The sequence below is a fragment of the Erithacus rubecula genome, assembly GCF_903797595.1.
Source record: "Erithacus rubecula genome assembly, chromosome: 2".
NCBI lineage: Eukaryota > Metazoa > Chordata > Aves > Passeriformes > Muscicapidae > Erithacus > Erithacus rubecula.
The window spans coordinates 74,430,268-74,450,333 of record NC_136685.1 but is presented as its reverse complement, the minus strand read 5'-3'; the positions used below and the strand labels follow the sequence as shown (position 1 = coordinate 74,450,333).

The 20,066-nt window shown below is 48.4% G+C and overlaps 2 protein-coding genes across 7 annotated transcripts in view; one reads left to right on the top strand and one right to left on the bottom strand.

Moving 5' to 3' along the window:
• XPO5 (exportin 5) overlaps nucleotides 1-9,273 on the bottom strand; it is a 29,734-nt gene extending 20,461 nt beyond the window's left edge. The window contains exons 1-13 of one of the 5 annotated variants that reach the window (XM_079333453.1): nucleotides 9,030-9,273; nucleotides 8,670-8,791; nucleotides 7,990-8,062; nucleotides 7,309-7,446; nucleotides 6,822-7,004; nucleotides 5,782-5,823; nucleotides 4,919-4,945; nucleotides 4,426-4,611; nucleotides 3,663-3,739; nucleotides 3,116-3,215; nucleotides 1,613-1,696; nucleotides 1,089-1,214; nucleotides 772-862 (exon numbers count right to left, since the gene is read on the bottom strand). In XM_079333453.1, coding sequence (XP_079189579.1) covers nucleotides 772-862; nucleotides 1,089-1,214; nucleotides 1,613-1,696; nucleotides 3,116-3,215; nucleotides 3,663-3,739; nucleotides 4,426-4,611; nucleotides 4,919-4,945; nucleotides 5,782-5,823; nucleotides 6,822-7,004; nucleotides 7,309-7,446; nucleotides 7,990-8,062; nucleotides 8,670-8,791; nucleotides 9,030-9,134 — 1,354 coding nt within the window. In that variant the 5' untranslated portion in view covers nucleotides 9,135-9,273. The other 4 variants (XM_079333449.1, XM_079333450.1, XM_079333451.1 and 1 more) reach the window with 4 other exon arrangements.
• Nucleotides 9,274-9,338: 65 nt separating this feature from the next.
• POLH (DNA polymerase eta) lies at nucleotides 9,339-19,650 on the top strand. Of its 2 annotated transcripts, none has more exons than XM_079333456.1 (10): nucleotides 9,339-9,576; nucleotides 9,675-9,809; nucleotides 9,898-10,139; nucleotides 10,383-10,552; nucleotides 13,765-13,868; nucleotides 14,728-14,847; nucleotides 15,455-15,578; nucleotides 16,242-16,307; nucleotides 16,960-17,123; nucleotides 17,868-19,650. In XM_079333456.1, exons 1-10 carry the CDS (start codon nucleotides 9,440-9,442, stop codon nucleotides 18,733-18,735), a joined length of 2,130 nt encoding a protein of 709 aa, XP_079189582.1. In that variant the 5' UTR covers nucleotides 9,339-9,439; the 3' UTR covers nucleotides 18,736-19,650. The 2 variants fall into 2 exon arrangements, with proteins under 2 accessions (XP_079189582.1, XP_079189583.1); XM_079333457.1 differs by having other exon boundaries at nucleotides 9,454-9,580.
• Nucleotides 19,651-20,066: the final 416 nt, after the last annotated feature.

Sequence of the window (20,066 nt, the reverse complement as noted above, 5' to 3'; positions counted from 1 at the left end):
TATGTAATGTCTTCAATATAATTTAATTTTCTAAAGCTATTCCAGATTCTGGTTTTGTGCATTTAGTGACTTCATAGTTTCTACCCAAACAGATTTATTACAGTAAGCAAAATTATCTAGTAAGCAATAAAAAAATGCAACGCTTAAAATCTTCAGACATAAATGTAAAAAGTGAAAATTTATGTAACTTTTTCAATGTATCTTCCCACCCACCAAGTCAGTACCAAACTACATCAGCCAGTGAGAACCAACTTCAGTTTTGGGAAGAAAAGCAAAATGAAAAAAATAAAAAGTAAAATCATTAATATCCAGCACTGGTTTAAGATCCAAATTAAATCTGGCTATTTGAATTGCTCAACTCTAGCTATTGATACTAAACCAGAAGTCTCCTACCACAGCCATTTTCTTTCTTGAATGACATCTAAAGTCTTTTGTAAGCTGCCTTCCTCTCCTAACCTGAGCATGACTTGAGGCTGTTTAATTTCCTCCTCTAGGTGACCAAAAGACACATTTGCTTTGACACCAAAATGCTATCAGGACATCTATCTGACAGCCAGTAAACAACAGCAAATAGTAAAATTAAACACATGAGCTGCCCCAGGAAAATCCTAATTTAATTTACTCCAAGATCGAGACTTAAAAAGTTGAGAAGCAAATGGAACATGAAATGGAACAAATGAAACGAGCTGCCAAGCCAATTTGGTAGGCTCCAAGCTCAGCCAGTGACTAAAAGCAGGAAGACAGGAACAGACAACAGAATGCACAACTTACAGTTGAAGAAGGCATTGAAGTCCTCATCACTGTCAAAATCAAAACGGGAGTATTCACAGCTGGGGCTGTCTGCTTTGGAAGGAAAGCCCACCTGGAGACAAGGTGGAGAAGGTCAGGATGAAAGAGAAATCACCCATCATAGCTAACACCAGCTTTAAGTAGATGAAGCTGGAGACATGAGCAAGACACAACTGTGTGCTCAGCAGCCTGGAGATCAGGTCTGGCCATGACACAACAAAAATGTAGTTTCTAGCCCCATGACCCACAGGCCACATTCACCAGGCACCTTCTTACAACCAACTATGATTTCCACATACCTTCACCAGGTTGGTCATAGATGCACGGAGATACTTGGGAACAACAGCAAGCAACAAAGGGTCATGAGACAGAACTTCATGCCGAAAGAGGGCTCCCCATGTGATCTGGGTGGAAGAGCGCAGAAACTGGGGGAAGAGAGAAAACAGAGGAACAGAGGACGAATTCAGTGCTGGAATTTCCACTGCGAACATTAATTGCTGCTATCAGAAAACAATAGCAAATTATACTATTAAGTTAGCACCAAGGCACCTCGAAGGCACACCCCAAAATCCCAGAAAGCCAAAAATCTCTAATACTAGGGCTGGTTGCAAATTCTGCATTTTCTACTCCATTCTCTGTGTCAGGAACTGCTCCTGATGGGGTTATAATGGAGTAAGAAACACTGTGCCTTCCAGGGCTCCAGCTGAAATGGAGAGCCTAGAGAGCAATACTTAGCAGCTGAAGTTCTGCAGTTTTCTACAGGCTAGCTCAATTATGCATTCACACACACAGACATACATGAGACTTTCAGCTCTTTACATACCTGGCTGGGATGGGTTGTGAAGGCTAAAAATGACTCAAGGTATTTTCCAAAGTTGGCTGGCGTTTCCACATCACAATCTGAGCCCTATGAAGAACATGAAGTATTTCAGACAAAATACTAACTTTATGGCAGGCTGGGCTCACAAATGGTATGTTTCAGGGTAAAGCAGGAGCACTACATCCAAGGCCATAGACTGTAAAGGAGCAGAGACAGAAACACTGAACAACTGATTTTTTTCTGAAACCAGTATAGTCCAAGGAGCATCAAGTTCTGTTGACCAGCCTGGAGGTGCTGGAGATACCACCACCCTCATTCAAGAGCAAAGGGTGACTTCTCACATAATGGAGTTCCACTAAAACCAAATTCACAACCACTGATGCTGCCATGAGTCACAATTTTACTCCTGTTGGGTCAAATCCACGCAGCAGTTCCAAAGTAATGCAATTCAAACTGAAGAATTTCACGAGAAAATACACCCAGATAATTTCACTCAATTTCTCCAAACATTTTGTGTATTTAACATATGGGTATCCATGATCAGTAACTTTCTTGGAAGTTTGTCAGAAAATTAGGTTTTGCTGGGAGCCATAAATTCAAGGTTTTGCTGCTTCTCAGAAATTATAAAATGACCTGGTGTCCTCAAGACCCCTGAATTGCACAGCTCAGTGCTGCCTCTCCCAAGTGACTCTGAATTAGCAAGCTCCATCTCATTACTTCATTATGGATTAACAGCTACTGCCCAAAAGCAAGTAGAGTCACTGCAAGAAGCAATGCACCCTGTATGCTGTCCATTCTTTTTAGGGATGAATTCTCAAAGGTTGTTTTTTTTTTTTTCTTTCCGTCCCTAAGAGACTTTACTTTGCTCTATCACTTTTACAGGCTGGTTGCTTCAATCTCTCCACAAACAGCATCTCTCAACAAGCCTGCCCTCTTTATTGTAGAAGTACTGAGCTGAATGGAGGGAGTGGGAATTCAGCACCAGCATGGTATAAACAACATGAATTTGCATCTTCATCTTAACATTGACACAATGCATTACAAAGGTGAACAGCAGGAACAAAACCTGCTTCTTCCTTCAACTTGAGAAAGTCTTGGTAAAAGAACAGGCAGGTATCCTCTCTGAGCTATTTCTACTGGGAAATTTAAAAGGCTTCCAATAGAACAGTGATTTCCTGGACTAGATTTTCTGCAGCAGTAGTCAACTAAAAACCTGATCAATTTTCAGTGAAGCTCAGTATTTGGTTATAGGAAATGGTTCTTGATGACAGCAAAGCCCTGCCATCAGTTGTGGCCCGTCCAGTCTACATTCCTATGACTTAGCAAGATACAGTTAACCCACTAAAAGCAGAGCCATTTCTGCCTTTTGGAAATGTATGGAGAGAACCCTACAGCTGCCAAATGTGCAGACAGAACCCTGGTCCTACCTTAGATCAGGGCTGCCTCAAGCCCCAGCCCTAAACACTAGCCCTGACAGAGTTGCTGTTGGTATTAATAAAGACTTACTAGCAACGCACATAGCTGGCTGCCCAATGCGCACAGAACTTGGCAAAGTCTCTTCAAGAAAACATAGTGCTTCTCCACCAGGCCTTCTCCATCTGCTGTCCTGGGAATGAGGGAAAGGGGGAAAAACAGGATCACAGTTACTCAGGCTGTAGCTGACAGGCACACTGCTTTCTGTCTTGTAGATAAAAAGAGGACTAGAGCAGTTTGATTTTATAGCAGCGGGATTTTCTTTGCTATTATCAAGAAGAACTGCTTTATTAAAACCTCTGCATCTAAAACCTCTGAAATTGCCTCTTTCAAAGAGTATCTCCTCCTGATCAGTTTCAGGCTAAAACAGAAAGCCAGGGAAGCTGAGATATCTCTTTGTCTTTCAATTATGGGTTTTGGAAAAAACTCCCTAGCTTTCCAGTTTTTGCAAAATAAATGGTGTTTTTGCTCTCTCCTACCCAGTCCCCACTTCCTTTGCTTAAGGAACAGTATCTTTTACACCTAAAAAGCTATTTGCATGCATTTTTGTGTGAACTGACAGCAGCACCATGATACTCACTGGGCAGCAGAGAGGATGCAGTGCATGGCCACATCTCCAAACAAGACCATCAGAGGTTTCCGATCCTCCAGCTTACCCTATGCACAAAACACACCACATGCCTCAATTTTAATGTAACTATTTATTCCCATCTATGTAAGTATTTATTTTCATCTGCAAGCAAAAGTAGGAGAGTCACAGTTTTCATTACATCTGGGAAGGGTCTTACAGTCCGCCTATGATTTACATAAAAACTTGCCAAAATTCCAAGGTACCTGACGAAAAAAATTTCTCCAAGTAATCCCACCACAGGCACTTTAAACGGCAAGTGACCCTGAGACGTTATCTTTCATTCACAGAAGACTGGCTAGTTCCTTGCAGGCAGCTGATAACCACTCAACCTTGACATTCAGCTGCTTGTGAATTAATGGGTCAAAACACTTGTTTGGATCCTGCTGTCATTTCTATGAGCTGCCAGGTGACACAGCTGATGACACTATTTTCCACTTCACAGTTGTAGGAAGTCGGGGTTAAAGGTCAGTGAGGACCTCCAAGTTCAAACTGCAAGGAGAAGCAAGCACAAAATTTGGAGAGGGCTTCCATGCTTGCTCTGTGTATTGTGCTGGTATGACATTCACACCAAATATCGTTAACAGAATCAGTTAATTCAAATTTTGATTCTAAGATAAAAGGGCAAAGACAGCATTGCTCAGTCTAAAGAATTATATAGGAGAACAGGACAAAAATAAAAGGGAGCCAGAAGAGCTGGGGAAGAAGAACTCACTTTTCTGCTGACAGCAATCAGGAGACACTCTGCTGCTCCAACTTGGAGTTCAGGCTCATTTAGGAGCAGACACAACATCTCCAAGAGCTTGCAGTTGTCTGCTGTAATATGGCTTAGGGCTACCCAGTCAATGTAGCCAGCCAAAGTGTTGAGTGCCGCTATTCCCACACGACAGTTTGCCTGGGCCTGAGAACAGAGAGGAGGCACGAGGTCAGAGCCACAGGAAATCACCAATTCCCATCTAAAGCTGCTCACTCCCTGAAATAACAGTACCAAGAACCTCCCTGAGAAAGTGAGAGATTTGGATCCTTCTGCTGCCACTCCTCACTTGTCTCTTCTCAAGGACTTTGTATTAAGAGTAAAAATCCTTCTGCATGAAACTGCAGGCAACAGACTTGAAAGGCTGGGAAAAGCCTAGTTCTAAGTAATCTTTGTCTTAAGACTAATGAGCTAACTCCCATATATATATATATATATATATATATCCACTCACCTTTGGTTCCTGAGCCAAATCAGTCTTCTGATTCTGAAAAAGAAAACAAGAGAGAGTAAACAAACAGCTGCAGCACACACTTCCAGCCAGCCACTGCTGGACAGGCTTATCCTCCAAAACACAGCCAAAAAAGAGGCTGCATCACAGTCTCCTACTCAGGACACTGCTGCAGCCAACAAAGTCATCTCTGCAGCCCCTAGCCAGGTAAGCTAACAGGACTGAATTGCCAAGTTAAGCCACAATTCCCTTCTCATCCAAAAGGTAACACTCAAGTCAGCAGGCACCAGGGTGACACATGGGATAACAAGACATTTTAGTACATCCTGGAGGATTCCAGGAAAGAAACTTTTGACCTTTTAAGAGCATCTTGCACCCAAAAGTCAGACTCTGAAAATATGCTGGTGGCTTTTAAGATTCAGGTCTGAAAGGGTGATTTATCAAGTCAGAAAGTCAGCTGGAGAGAGCTGGAGCAACAACTTTTACATCCTGAATCCCAGGCCTAGGACACTTAACAGCAACAATGCACTGCATTAGACAAAAAGACAGTACAGGCCAAACAAGTCCCACAGATACCCAGATTTTGTTTTTCAGATGCAAAGACACCACAAGCATTTCTTTCTACTGCACGGTTTTGGATTACTCATTGCAGTGATTTTTTAAGTTAATCAGCTTGAGTCTCATACATTTCATACATGACCCACCTTATAAACACGTTTATTTATTAATCCATCATACTTATAAGCACAGCACATCACTATGGTCTTGGGGATCTGTCCATCATCACTCCCAGTCTATGTGCAGACAGCTGAACACCCAACCCTTAGTAATGACCCTGTGCATGAATAGCCCAAAGATATGCTAACCTGTGGAGTGGTGAGGACATCTTGTTCCTGGGGTGCTCCAACCTTGCCAATCAGAAAGATTCCACCATTAGCAGAAGCAGCGACACTTCAGAGCCTCAAGCATTGCAATGCAAACCTTACCTGGAAATGCATTTCAACCAGACTACAAAACACACAAGGGTCATGCTCCCAACACCATGAACTGCAAAGAAAACTGTCTGCTCTACTGGGGGGTTTGCTCAGCCTGACAGTGCATCAAGAAGGTGTACAGAAAAAGGTTTCATTGGTTCCCAGTTTCACATTTTGTATTAACTATGCATTTTAATTCATGGGAAAAAAAGAATATGAGATATGACTAAGCAACTAGTGTCTAGTTTGGTTTTTCAAATGTGCTTCACTCTCAAATCCACTTCCTTTTCACAGGAATAGACTAGGGCAGAGACTCCCCTTCATCATCCATTGTGACTAACAATGTGACTGCACATCTCTGATTCTAGATAAGAATTCAGAAGTCTGTTTATACAAAAATTAAACAGCATTCTTCGCTACAACTTTGCAAAAAAAGGGCTGACTTGAGCTCTTGGAGAAAAGGATCAGAGGCCCAGAAGCATGTTGAGACATCAGAAATTCATGCATTTTGGTGCATCACCTCAAATGTAGCACTGCAGCGTAAGAGAGCAGACACGATTCCTGGATGGCATCTCTTAATCACTGTGTGTTACATAAACCACCCCAAATTACCCGCTTCTGCCACAACCACACCTTCATTTTGCTAAGCTTTACACCCATAGTGCCAGCATGCATTCCAACAGTATGGATGAAGCATGCATCCACTCAAGCCATTTACCCTAGCAAAATCAAAGTATCAACACTAATACTGTCAGCCTTGTGTGTTCAACCTCTCTGATCACCACCAGCTTCCCAGGCCATAGCAGATCCCTACCTCAGAGAGGCAGCAACAGATTCAGTTTCTGCACTTGCTTCCCTGACAATTTGCAGGCTGTACCCCAAGCCCTAAATGCCTCCAGCACAGACTAAACCCAAGGTAAGGAGACTCTTACCATGCATCTGTACTTGCTAACATTCTGCTGCAGGGCAGTTAGCAGGAAGCTGAAGATCTTTTCCATGTTCTGGGTGAGGGTTTGCTGGATATCTCGTCGCCGCTGGGTAGGTAGTGTTTGGAAAGTCACCACATCCTCTGCCAAACGTAGGAGGATGAACATCACCAGTTCTGTCTGAGTTTCCTGATATCCCAAAGTGAAATACACTCCATCAGCACAGTCCAAACATTAAAATCTCTAGTGACTAGCTCAAAGATGTGGAGAAAGCAAGCATGCATGAAGACATAGATCACACGTCAAGAAAATAAAACAGCAGGATGGCCTTCCTTCTGCTAAAGCCATCTCAACATAGCTTCATCTTACAGGGCTTTTGACTCCATCATCAACCTCACTTGACCACGAGTGAGTTCGATTTTCCTCAGGATGAGGGAAGACTGAACCCCACACTAAGAGAAAGCAGAAGGGACCAGACAGTTGTGTTTCATACCCCTTGCTTGGAGAGGGTATCCAGCTCCTTCAGCATGTCAGGCCAGTGCTGAGGCCATTCCCGCTTGATCATCTCCACCACAATGCGAGACAGCACATCCTTAATGTGACTTTCCTCCTCCAGGATACTTTGAGTTCCCTGTGACAGAAAAGGGACAGCTACACAAAACAGCAAGCATCAGGCATTTATAACTCTGACCTGGGAAACACACTGTTTGCTAACATTCTAAACCACAAAAACTAAAACCAAAACAAAACACTCTTCATTGCAGCTACCTTAGATGACACTTCTATGCTCCCAAGCATCCACAGCTAATAAACGCTGGGAACCAGAAAGTTTCTCCTCCAAAGAATGTCACTTAGTCACAAGACCAATCCCAACAACAGAGAAAACACGACCAAGATAATGGCTTTAGTATTTTTGCAAAGGATAAAAACATCTATAGTTAGTGAATTTCCTCCTAAGGAAAAGTAGCTTATATATGTTATACAAGTCTCACAACCTCCTGCCATGTGAGGTAACATGACTATTCACCTGAATAAGCACTGAAACAACCAGAGAAGCAAAGCAAAAAGCAAGGAAATGCAAAATTGCATTCAGATCCTCTGTGCTAATTAACTGGAGTATTTTTTAGTTTTGCTCTCACATTTCAGAGAACAGCCTGGGGCAGCAGGTACTTACACTGGATATAAGATCCATAACATTGTTCTTCAGATAAACTTTTTCTAGGCGAGGCATATTGTTCCAGCGGTATCTGTTAAAAACAAACAAAAAGGAAACAAGTCAAAACATTTCTAATGGTCTCTGACCTGACTCTTAAGGAACCATCACTTCTTTACCTAGAGACACTACAGCTCCCTGCCTCTGCCAGCACCCAATCCCTTAATAAAAAGGCTGAGTTAAACTGCTGCTGGCAAATGGGCGTGCCCCATCGAGGTCAACAGACATCAGAAGCAGCAGCAAAAGCACAAAGCATCGGGTCTGTAGAGGCGGCAGAGAAAGGACTCTCAGAACTGAACTAATACAAAGAACTCTTTGTTAGCAGGAGGGCAATGAAACAACACTGCAGAGACCTACTGGTAACCCAGTGCACTTATTTTCATCTTGTGATGTCAACACGTCTTACAGCTCAGTGAATTCACCTTCGCAACCTGCCTGAAAGCAATTCTCTCCTCTCCTCCTTTTCCGGAAAAAGAAAAAATTCCAGAGCAAGACTGCAACTGTCCTCTGCCGCACAACAAGCTCCCTGCGTCCTGAAAGTGCCTCCTTGGGGCACGAGGTGCCGGAACAGGCACGGATCCCTGGGTGGCGGCAGGCCGAGACCCTTCCCCGGCCCGGCGGCACGGGACGAGCTGACTTACTTGACCACATGCTCCAGGATCTGCAGGCCGAAGTGCCGGACGATGGCCGTCTGCGTCTTCTCGGCCAGCTTCAGCCCGCAGGGCACGCAGATGGGGCACTTTTCCTTGAACTCCTCGCAGAACTGGGGAGGGAAGGCCGGGACGCGAACGCGCAGTTACACACCCGGGCAGGAGGCGGCAGCCCCATTCCTGGCGGAGCATGCCGGGGCACACGCGGCCGCCTGCCCACAGCGCCTCAGGGGACGCCTGGGAGCGGCTCGCCAGGCTCTCGCCCGCCCGGGGCCGTGCGGACGGGGCACCCGCGTGGCCAGAGCCCGGCGCCCTCCCTCCCTCTCCCCTCCCTTCCCGGCCGGGCGGTACCTTGAGGGCCTCCAGGCGGTACCGCTGCGTGGACGCCGGGTCCATGATGACGGTCACCGCCTTCACCAGCTGCTCGCAGAGGCCGCTCACCTGCTCGGCGGACATGGCGGCAGCGGCGGGCGCGCGCCACCGGCCACCCACGGGAGGGACGAGCGGGGCAGCCGGGACTCAGCTCCGCGCATGCGCCTCGGGGGGCACGGGGACACGGGGAGAACGCGGGCGCCGCGCACCGTCGCGGCGGGGCACGCGCACGCCCCGCCGCACCCCGGAGAACTACGACTCCCGGCGTGCCCCACGCGGAAAGTACGGGTGCCGCAAAGCGGCGGGCCGAGGCGGGGCTCTCCGCCCCACCGAGCGGGCGGTTATTCAATCATTCGCTCAGTCGGGCGGGAGCCGGTGGCGGCGGCGGGATGTCGCGGGGCCGGGAGCGCGTGGTGGCCCTGGTAGACATGGACTGCTTCTTCATGCAGGTGGAGCAGCGCCTCGACCCGCAGCTGCGCGGCCGCCCTTGCGCCGTGGTGCAGTACACCGAGTGGCAGGGCGGCGGGTAGGTAGGCGAGCCGGCTCGGCGACCCCGGCTCCTCGTCCCACCCCGCTCCCCGCCGGGCCGGGCCCGCCCTGCACTTCACCTCCGTGTCTCGGCAGGATCATCGCGGTGAGCTACGAGGCGCGCGCCTTCGGCGTGTCCCGCGGGATGTGGGCGTCGGAGGCGCGGGCGCTGTGCCCCGAGCTGGCGCTGGCCCGGGTGCCGCAGGCGCGGGGCAAGGCGGACCTCACACGGTGAGAGCGGGGCCGGGGGCGGCGGCGGCGGCGCGGGCCTCTCCGGCGGCGCGGGGCGGCGGCTGAGCCCGTGCCCGCCGCCCGGCAGGTACCGGGAGGCCAGCGCCGAGGTGATGCAGGTGCTGTCGCGCTTCGCCGCCATCGAGCGCGCCAGCATCGACGAGGCGTACCTGGACCTGACGGGCAGCGCGCGCCACCGGCTGCGCGAGCTGCGCGGGCGCCCCCTGCCGGCCGCGCTGCTGCCCAGCACCTTCGTGCAGGGGCTGCCCGCGGAGCCCGGCCCCGATCCCGGCGGGAGCGGCGCGCGCCGAGCGGATCCCGGCGCGAAGGGTACGCACCGACCCCCGCCCCGGGAGCGGCCCCTCCGCCTGCTTTGTCCTCCCCGAATCGCGAGCGCCGTAAATGGCCTCTGCGTTTCCCGCAGTGAATGGCTTTTAAAGCGTGTGCTTCTCCTCCCTGTGGCTGGAACGCGCTTACAGAAGCATGCGGGTGATGCTGCGGGTCCCTTTGCTGGGCTCAGCAAAAAGTGCCATTTCGTGTCCCCTTGTGATCCCTTCTTTGTCCCTTTTCTAGAGGAGCTGCGGCAACGTGGTTTGGAGGAGTGGCTGGCGTCGCTGTCTTTCGATAACCCCGATTGTCCTGACCTGCAGCTGACCATGGGCGCAGTAATTGTGGAAGAAATTAGGGTGGCAGTAGAAGCAGCTACCGGATTCAGGTGCTCAGCTGGCATCTCGCACAACAAGGTACGTGCACAGCACATCAGCCTGATTTCTTCTGGGTAACAGAGTCAGAACATGCTGTAGATGCTCTCCTGTACTTACAAGTCTCCTGTAGAAGACAAACCAAGCTGGGAATGCAGTCATGTGTGATCACATCTTGAGAGAAATTATGAGACATCTGGAAACAGGAGGAGTTGTTTCTCCAGAGCTGTGGCCTGAACAGTCAGCAATCCATTCATTCACTGCCTGTATTCTTGGTGTACCTTAATGAGTGAGCTCACTAGGAATAAAAGGGGCTTAAGTCTTCCAGAAGAGTTTTCTGTAGGAAGAAAACAAGCATAAAGAGGTGATCTTGAGTTTCAGGCCACAGTCACTGTAGCTAGTTTTACTGACACATATTCCCAGTGACTCGGCAGCAGAAGAGCACCAGACTGGGGCACTGAGGTGAGCTGGGTTGCTTTCTGGTGAGTCAGTGTTTACCCTGCTGGCCATGGGGATTTGGGTGATGCTCAGCCAGTTGCTGAGAGCAGCCACAGGAGCTCTTGGTGCATGACAGCAGCTGCAGGAACAAACGGACTTTGATGACTTTGATGCTGCAGCTACAGAGGGTTTCCTGCTGGGTGAAAGGTGGGCTGGTTTACTGAGAGCACCACTTTTGTCCTGCAGAAAAGGTTTGTACCCATCGAGGTGAGCTGCCTGGGGTTTATTTATACAGGCATGCCTTTTATAAAGGCAGGCTCTAACTTAAAAAAACAAAAAGGAAAGAAAGAAAATGAAGACTAAATGTGTGCTTTGGAGTTCAAAGAATATGTATTTCATTTTAGACTGCTGCAGAAACAGCTGGTACTACTGCCAGCTGTACACAGGGACTGGAACTGGTTTTGCACTTGCTCAGTTTGAAGCTAGAGCAGACTGTGATGCAGAAATTAGCTAGCTGAGGAAGGTCACTGGTATAGAAATTTCCAGTGGAAGGTATGTTCAATTTGCCTTTCTGCTTTCTTTACTCAAGAATAACAGAGAACTTCCCTGATATTCCTAGCTACTTGTCCCAGCTTCCATTTTCTATGCCAACATTTTAATTTTTTTTGAGAGAGTAAGGACATTGTGAGGTGCTGTGATATCCCTGAAGAACTATGTATCTGTAGCAGAAAGCAGAGTGCAGAAATCAGCACAGCATACTTGTGGCTGTGCAGAACACTGTGCTGTGCTTCCACAGGCAGCTCACCTTGATGTGTACAAACCTTTTCTGCAGGACAAAAGTGGTGCTCTCAGTAAACCAGCCCACCTTTCACCCAGCAGGAAACCCTCTGTAGCTGCAGCATCAAAGTTATCAAAGTCCGTTTGTTCCTGCAGCTGCTGTCATGCACCAAGAGCTCCTGTGGCTGCTCTCAGCAACTGGCTGAGCATCACCCAAATCCCCATGGCCAGCAGGGTAAACACTGACTCACCAGAAAGCAACCCAGCTCACCTCAGTGCCCCAGTCTGGTGCTCTTCTGCCTCTGAGTCACTGGGAATTTGTGTCAGTAAAAGCCATTCTCAGGCTACAGTGCACTGAAACTCAAGGTAAAGTTTGCCTGCTGTATGCTTGCGTTTTTTTTCTACAGAAAACACTCCCAAGGAACTGCTTTTCCCAATGAAGTACCTTGTTAGAGTACACCAGGAGCACCAGATGATGAATGAAACAAAAAACCTGGAGGATAATAGCATGGTTTTCTCAAGAACTACTACTACTTTACTTTGGCCTCTTTCACAGCATAAGTGGCCAAATGTGCAGGAAGGACTACAGATGTGAGGTGTCAACATAAAGGTTTCTAACACACCTCACTCTGAGCTGAATAACCTGATGATGACACTGTAGCAGACAACATGACTGAAGTTGTCTGAAGGGCATACATCTAGCTAAAGAAAATATTACTGTTTCCCATAATAATTTGTTTGATGAGTTGCACTCAAATTGGGATGTTTAGAGTGAGATGCTGAGGGGGTCTGTCCAAGGTCTGCTAAGAACAAGTATTTTCACTGAAGCCTACAGAGAGGGAACATCTGTATGAATTGAGGTGTTACACAGATGGGGCTCAGGGCCTGGGCTGTAAAAATTTTGAGATGAAATTAGATTTGAAAATTCTGAGCTTGAAAAAGCTTAGAATCAATCTGAAATCACCAAACAATGCTTCTTATACTCACTGAATGTTTTTGTGGTTTATAGAAAAAAAGAAACCAGCAGGATTTTGGCTAAGTCACAGTAAATCAGGAAGTAGCCTGGAGTTGTGGACAAGCAGCAGGATGAGTCAGTAATAGAAGTGCTCTTGTAGAAATGCCAAATCCTATTTCAGCATGTGCAGTTTACAGAAGGTGTCAGAAAAAGTGAATTATTTCTCTCCATGAAGTCTCAGTGACTGGTTTGGGTTGCAGGACATCACTTTATGAGGTGGGTAAACTTGGAAGTCTCCAGCCAGACAAGAAAAACAGTGATTGGAGATCTGGAAAAGGATCTTTGTCTAGAAAAGAGTTCAAGTGTATGTAAGCCTGTAAAATGAGCTGTTAATAAATGTCATAGCTCAATAGGCAGGCAAGAAATTTTGCTTAGTTACAGGATGTATGGCAAAGCAGTGAAAGAGGAAGTTATTAGAGTGGTTAAATAAAACCTCAAACACCCAGCTAAACATACTTCAAACCGGTCTGTGTGTTTTTGACCCTGTGGTAGCTTAAAGTGGGAAGGGAAGCTGTATAGGAGAACATGCCTTCCAGGCTAGCAATTCTGCATTTTAAAGGTTTCCTTTTGCATCACTATGCTGCTGCAGACCTCACAGAGAGAAGATTAAAATACTGCCATTGAGAAAAAGCAAGACAAACACAGAAAATTAATGAAAAAGACATAGTGAGAGACATAGCCTGGGGAGGACTATGAGTATGCTGTGGAAGCTCTAACATGCTTGCCTGATGGAAAACTACAGCAGCCACAACAGATGATAGATCTTTATCTGCCTGGAGTAGGAGTCCAGCAATTTACAGAACTAAAGCCTGGAAGCAACTTTGCTTTCAGAGGACCCAGCTAGTGCGTGTCGAATCCTGAGGTGGATGCTGCTAAGAGCAAGCAGTGGTGCACCTTGCACATATCCTAGCAGCTATTCTGAAGGCAGCTCTTAGAGGTGATGCAGCACAAGCTGTTGGGTGGAGTCACATTAGGCCAGTGCATGGTGTATAATAACTGGGTTTCCACCCTCTCTGTGTTACAGACACTGGCCAAACTGGCCTGTGGGTTGAATAAGCCCAACCGCCAGACACTGGTGTCTGCACGATTTGTGCCGCAGCTCTTCAGCCAACTGCCCGTCAGCAACATGTAAGTACCAGGGAGCTGCTGCTTCAGTGCAGCCTGGGGCTGCTGCTGGCCACCTCAGCACAGCAGTTTGATGCTCACTGATAGCAGCCAGCAGAGGCTCTCAGCTCCACAGTAACTGCTCCTCAGTGCAGGGAACAAATAGAGGGAATCCTGCTAGTGATCCTTCACGGCTGTGAGTGACAGTTCAGGGGGAGCGTGCTTGGGAAGCTGCAGCCCTACTGCTGAAGGGACCACAACCCAAAAGCCCACTAGCAGCCTGAGGGCATTCTTTCCAGGGTAAGGCTGTGCTCAGGATGACTGCTGGGGTGCACAAGTGTAAGCCAGAAGCAACTGTGGGCAAGGAGTCCATAGCTGTTCCCCAGTGTGAGTGACTGCCATGCTCACAGGGAGCAGATGTGGTTTGCTTTTGAGCATCCACACTGTGCACAGGTACTTTTCCTGGTGTAGGGTAATGTTACAAGCATTGCTGCTCCCTAATCCTGCTCTCCAGACCTGCACTGCTGTTCTCTGCTTTCTGTAACTTTCAAGGGATGGAGAAGGATGTGTGTTGGAAAGGGCCCTGTCTATGTAGGAAGAATGAAACTGAATGTGAGGCCTTCTTCAGAGCCTTCAGTTTGGGATCAGATAAAGCTGAGGGAGAAGCACTAAAATTGGGGTACCCAGGGAGCAGTTCCTGCGTCAACTCCTATGTGTCCTTTTACTGTGAGCAGAAGAGCTGTTATGTTATGTTCCTTTTGTCCTGCTAGTTCCTAGCAGCTTCTAGCTGTCCTCATCTAGAAACAGCTGTTGAAACGAGACTTGTCACAATCTTCACATGATGCTTCATTCGTGTTTTCACTTTGTTGTTTCTCTGCCGTAGCCGTAACCTGGGAGGCAAGCTTGGCACTGCTATCACAGACATCCTGGGAGTGGAGTACATTGGGGAGCTGACACAGTTCAGCGAGACTGAGCTCCAGACACACTTTGGAGACAAAACTGGGTAATGATGAACCTCTCACCACAACTTGGCTTTTGGCAGAAATTGAGACTTCCTTTCAGTCACAGAACCTTTTAGGTTGTTGTGCTGTGAGTAGGAAGGTTGGAAGGTAAAACTTCAATGACATCTTTGGAAGCATTGATCTATGGGGCCTACAGCAGGTTTCCAGTCTTGTCTGCTCCCAGGTACCCTCCCCAGGATAATATTTTACTTATCAGCCAGGGCCTCATCCTTTTACAGCATCCAAGGATGAGGTCAAAGGGCTGGCTCTCTGCAGGCTGGGAAGAGGGCAGTCATGACAGTCTCATTACAGAGGAAATTACAAGGTTGGACTGGAGCCTGAAGCACAACTTCTAGGCCCAGAACAGCAGTTGGACTGCCCTGCAGACTGGTGAACTCTCTTCAGGAGAAGAGGTGGAGGAGTTGTGCTGACAGGCAGTTGAGGCCTGAAGGAATCGTGCCTGTTCAGCTGTGGCTGCAACTCTAGAGATGGAGATGAGAGACAGTCACAGCTTGCCCTGAGTTGAAAGCAGGACTCTGCAGGAGACTGACGTGCTGTCCAGTGATGCCTGTCTGTCTGTAATTGTCATGCTTTCCCTGTGGCTTTCAGGTCTTGGCTCTATGACTTGTGCAGAGGAATTGAAGAGGAACCTGTCAAAAACCGGTACCTGCCCCAGTCTATTGGCTGCAGCAAGAACTTCCCTGGAAAGTCAGCCCTGGCCACACAGAAGGCGGTAGGAGAAGCCTACATCTAGCATAAGGCTTCACTTTCATACTGGAGAAGATAAGAATACTAAAAACAGAGACCAGCTTGCAAAACTGCTGCTTTTCTGCACAATTATTCCTTTAAACTCAGACTAGAGGCACAGTGGGAGAAGGTGGTTTGAGCTCTGAAAGTCCCTGTTGACAGAAATGCATTAACAAGCTTCTGCACAAAGAGGTCCATCCTGGTTGTAATTTCCATGAGCAAAACTGGGCCTATGCTGTTTGAAAGTTATTTACATTGCTAAACTTCAAGAGCATGGTTGCTGGAAGGAAGGTAACTAGCCCAAAGATAGAGGCAGGCAGGCTGTGCTTTAACTATTAGCTGGGATGAGGTTCCCACTGAGGTGTAGGAAGATGGAAAGGGAAATCCACATAGGGAACCTAGATTACTTGGCAAAGTCTAGTAGTAATGCTGCAGGACTTGTATGGTATCTACAGTGTCCTTGCCTGCAGTGTCAAATCTCAGCTGGACTGATTTCTCAAGGTCTGCCACAGATTTGGGGCCTTACAGTAGTCTGTCCATTCCAGTCTGATCCCCCACCAGCATTCCCCAGTGTGCAGAGCATTACTCTTGTATTGTGGTGCTGCTGTAAGCAGAGGCCCAATCTGTCTGTTACCCCTGCTTTGTCCAGGTGCAGCACTGGCTCCTGCAGCTGGCCTTGGAGCTGGAGTCCAGACTGAACAAGGACAGGAGCCAGGTGAGGAGGGGAGGCATGGGTGCACTACAAGGAAGCATGTAGTGCATTTGCACCGTCAGTGGTTTGCAGGAGGCTGAGGGTGGTATGTGGGAGGGGAGGAAATCTGCTCACCCACAGATGTGTGCCTGTGTGCTGTGGTGTCCCAAGTAGAGAGGTGTGCAGAAGCATGGTCAGGCAGGATTAAGAACAATCCCTGTCCCATGCTTTAGGATGCAGGGATCTGAAAACCACTGCACCTGCCTTCTGCTGTACTGCTGCTCCCTTGCAAGCCCTTTGCTGGCACAGGTGTGCCTGTGGGCTGTGAGAGGAAGCATTGCACTCCTGTCTGGATGGTAGGCTGCAGGCCAGGGTGGGAGCAATCCACCCACTTTGGCACTGGGGCCAGTGGGGCCAAAAAAAGTGTGGAGCTGCTTTTAAGGGAAAGCAAGGGCTAGTTGCTTCTCATCCTGTGTGGCACAGCTGTGCATGCACTTGTTGTTGTGTATCCCATCCCTTGGCAATCAGGCCGGGCAGGCCATGTTGTCCCACCCCACCACAGGGAGATGGCAGGGGGTGGGGGGCTGGGGAGGGCTCCAGGCAGGGGACAGTCCCTCGGCTGTTCCTGCCCCTTCCTGCAGGAGTCGCTGGAAGCACAGCTCTGCTCTCCTGGCAGAACCACCGCGTGGCCCGGCAGCTGATGGTGGTGATCCGCCAGCAAGGGGACACCCGCGTGTCGCGTCTGTGCGCCCTGTCCCGCTACGACGCACAGAAAATGTGCAGTGACGCCTTCACCCTCATCCAAAACTGCAACGTGGCTGGGGCTCACCAGGCAGCATGGTGAGTGTGGGACAAAGTGGGTCACTCTGTCAGGACTGGTTCTGATATGGGAGGTACTGGACTAGGCAGAGACCTTTTGGAAAGGAACTCAAGTGAAATTAATTGAGTGTCAGGAAAAGTGATTCCCAGCACCCTCACGGTAGATTGCAGCAACCTTCTCGCGGTAGGACAGCCTGACCTCTTCTGAGCCCCACATCTGGTGAGACACTTCTGACTTGGAGCTGAGGATTGCTGCTGGCTGGGGTTTGTCTGGCTGGAGCAAGGCTGTCCTGGCCCTGCTGGGCTGTAGAAGTTAGATAAGCTTTGTTGTCCTACTCTAAGGACAAAGCTTTTTGTGAGGAAGCCTTTGGGGCAGGAAGAAAAATGAAAGTGTACAACTCCTGCTCTGCAGTGCAAGCAAAAAGATCCTGTCTGTTAAACTTTGACAAGGCTATTGCTCCCTTAGGGCCTTCTCATCTCACAGCAGCTTCAGCCTGTAGTGGACTCAAAGTCCAGGCTGGCAGTTAGTTGCTCCTGCTCCCATGCCCTTCTTTTGGGAATTGCTGCTTTGGAAAGGGGGGATTCTGCTTTGCCCAGCACAGCCTGCTATGTCTGTTTTGGAGGTAGCAATAGTCAACTTTGTCAGAGCAAATATCTCCCACCCTTTGCTAGATACTGCAGTTCCCCTGTCTGTGAATGTTTTGTGTTGTTTAAAGTCTTACCTCAAAAGATTTCTTTCTTGTGATGTTGGTCTGTCCTTTGCAGGTCTCCACCATTGATTTCAGTGCAACTCTCGGCAAGCAAGTTCTCAGAGCCTGTCACCCTCTCTACAGGCATTGCCACCTTCCTGACAGGTGATACCCAGCCTGATGGCACTGCCACCACCAGCCAAAACACCATGTCTTGTGGGAGGGCCGGGGTCAAGTTCTTTAGGAGCCCAAGCAAAGAGCTTCGGCAGAAGCCAGCGAGCGCTATTGAGTCATTCTTCCAAAAGGCAGCAGAACGGCAGCTGTCACAGGCAGCAGCATCAACCAGCTTGCCCAGAGCTGCCACTGCAGAGTCAGCTGTGCCCAGATCCCCAGAGCACCAAGAGAGAGCTGCTGTTGGCTTGCCTGTTGGACTTGCCTCTGTGCAGTGTGAGCTGGAGTCCCCTGTGAAGCAGAGTCCCAGCGATGCCAGCCCTACTTCTCCCTACAAGATGCTTCCCCAGGAGAAGCTGCCATCAGATGCTACACAAACACCCTCAACTCCACCCAGCTGCAGGACCCTTCTGAAATTACAACCAGATATCGAGGGAAATGAGCAGAATTTGCCACCCTCTCCTGAGCTCACCCTGCTCCCTCCTGCCTCTCCAGGGGACCAGCAGCGCTGTGAGAAGTGTGGCCAGCTTGTGCTGGTGTGGGAGTTCCCAGAGCACATGGACTACCACTTTGCTCTGGAGCTACAGAGCTCTTTCCTGGAACCCAGCCCTCCCATGGCTTCAGAAGCAGCTCCCAGTGCAAAGGCTGTGGCTTCTAGGTCTCCTGCCAAGGGAAAGAACAAGCCCAAGACTCCAGCAGGATCTAGTGCAAAACGACCCAAAGAAGGTGTGACAAAAACTTTAGATTTTTTCTTTAAGCCCTTACCTCCTTAACTCCCAGCCACACTGGGTGTTTTTAAAGAATCAGTATTTTTAAAGAATCAGTGTTTTTAATCATGGTTAAAATCTTTTATATTGCCTGTCAAGTTTTAATGTGGAAAAGTCTAATAAATTATCTCCACCCCAAGTCTGTGAGGAACTGGAACTCATGAGTAGATATAGCCAGTTTATCAGGTGGCAGCTAAGCCTGCCTCTGCCTGCCTGGTGCTACTAGAAGCTGCATGGTACTCTCACCTACACCTCTTGCCATAGGTATTTCCATGGCATTATAGTTCACTAATTCTGTTTCTCCTGTGAAAGCAGCCACTGTAAGTGCAGTTTATCCCAGGCAATCTCCAGCTAAGCCTTTGTTTAATCACTCTGTATGAAACCTTCAACTCATGGTTCTACTCTGGCTGCAGTTGAAGGTCTCACCCTTACTGTGTAATTTATATGTGGTAGCTTAGCCCTGTTGTTCCTTCTCCCCTCCACCTGGAAGATACTGATTTTTACTCCCTTCTTGCCACATCCCAAGATTTATGTTATAGATGGTTTGACAGTTCCCTCTGTGTAGCAGTCCATTGCATGGTGATTATCAGGAGAACACAAGACTGCTCCTGTCATACAAGATTTGAGGAAGCAGTAGCTGCATGGGCATACTTTTGGTGGGCTTTTGGAAAACTACATTAATTCATAATTGCTATTGACATATAAACAGTCTACTGCTGGAGCCCTCACTGGAAGGGATAGAAAACATGGCTACAAAACAGATAGAAAAATTGATAGAAAAGAGTCACACAGCCCTATGTGAAAGCTTTTGTCTGGTATAGAGTATGTAACCACATTTTTCCTCCTTCCTGGATTCTGAGTAATACTAAATACAACTTGCTGACAGGTATGTGTTCTGACTGTGCTCTGCCAAATGACTTGTTCAGCGCTTTGGGCCACAGGTCACAGTAAAGTGGCCACTCCAGAGCTCCACAGATTACAGCAGCCAACAGAGCAGAGTTCCATGGAGGAGACAAGCAGGCAGTGAGAGAGGGTGAGACTGGCTCCAGGGCAAGAGAAGTGCTTGCCCTCAGTTGCCTGGCAGGGCTCAGCTCTGCTTCACTGCAAGCTGCCTGGAGCCCGCCAGAAGCTCTGCTGCCAATAATTTGAACGTGGCTCTTAGGGCGGGAGGAAAGAATGTGCCACGTCAAGGCAGCATTGGGTGGGGTTAGGAAACGCATTACAGGGAGTTTCATCAGCTGCAGGCTTCCCTTCCTTGGGCAGGGGGGGAGAGCCTTTCAGGCAGCAGATAATGATGCAAACTTTGTATCTATGTGCTGTTTTCTGAACTGCATCAT

Bases quoted from the DNA above. Each gene is read 5' to 3' on its own strand.
- POLH (XM_079333456.1), top strand. From the start codon at position 9,440: ATGTCGCGGGGCCGGGAGCGCGTGGTGGCCCTGGTAGACATGGACTGC. The intron at 9,810-9,897 runs GTGAGAGCGGGG...GCCGCCCGGCAG, and splicing joins GGCAAGGCGGACCTCACACG to GTACCGGGAGGCCAGCGCCG. The intron at 10,140-10,382 runs GTACGCACCGAC...TCCCTTTTCTAG, and splicing joins AGCGGATCCCGGCGCGAAGG to AGGAGCTGCGGCAACGTGGT.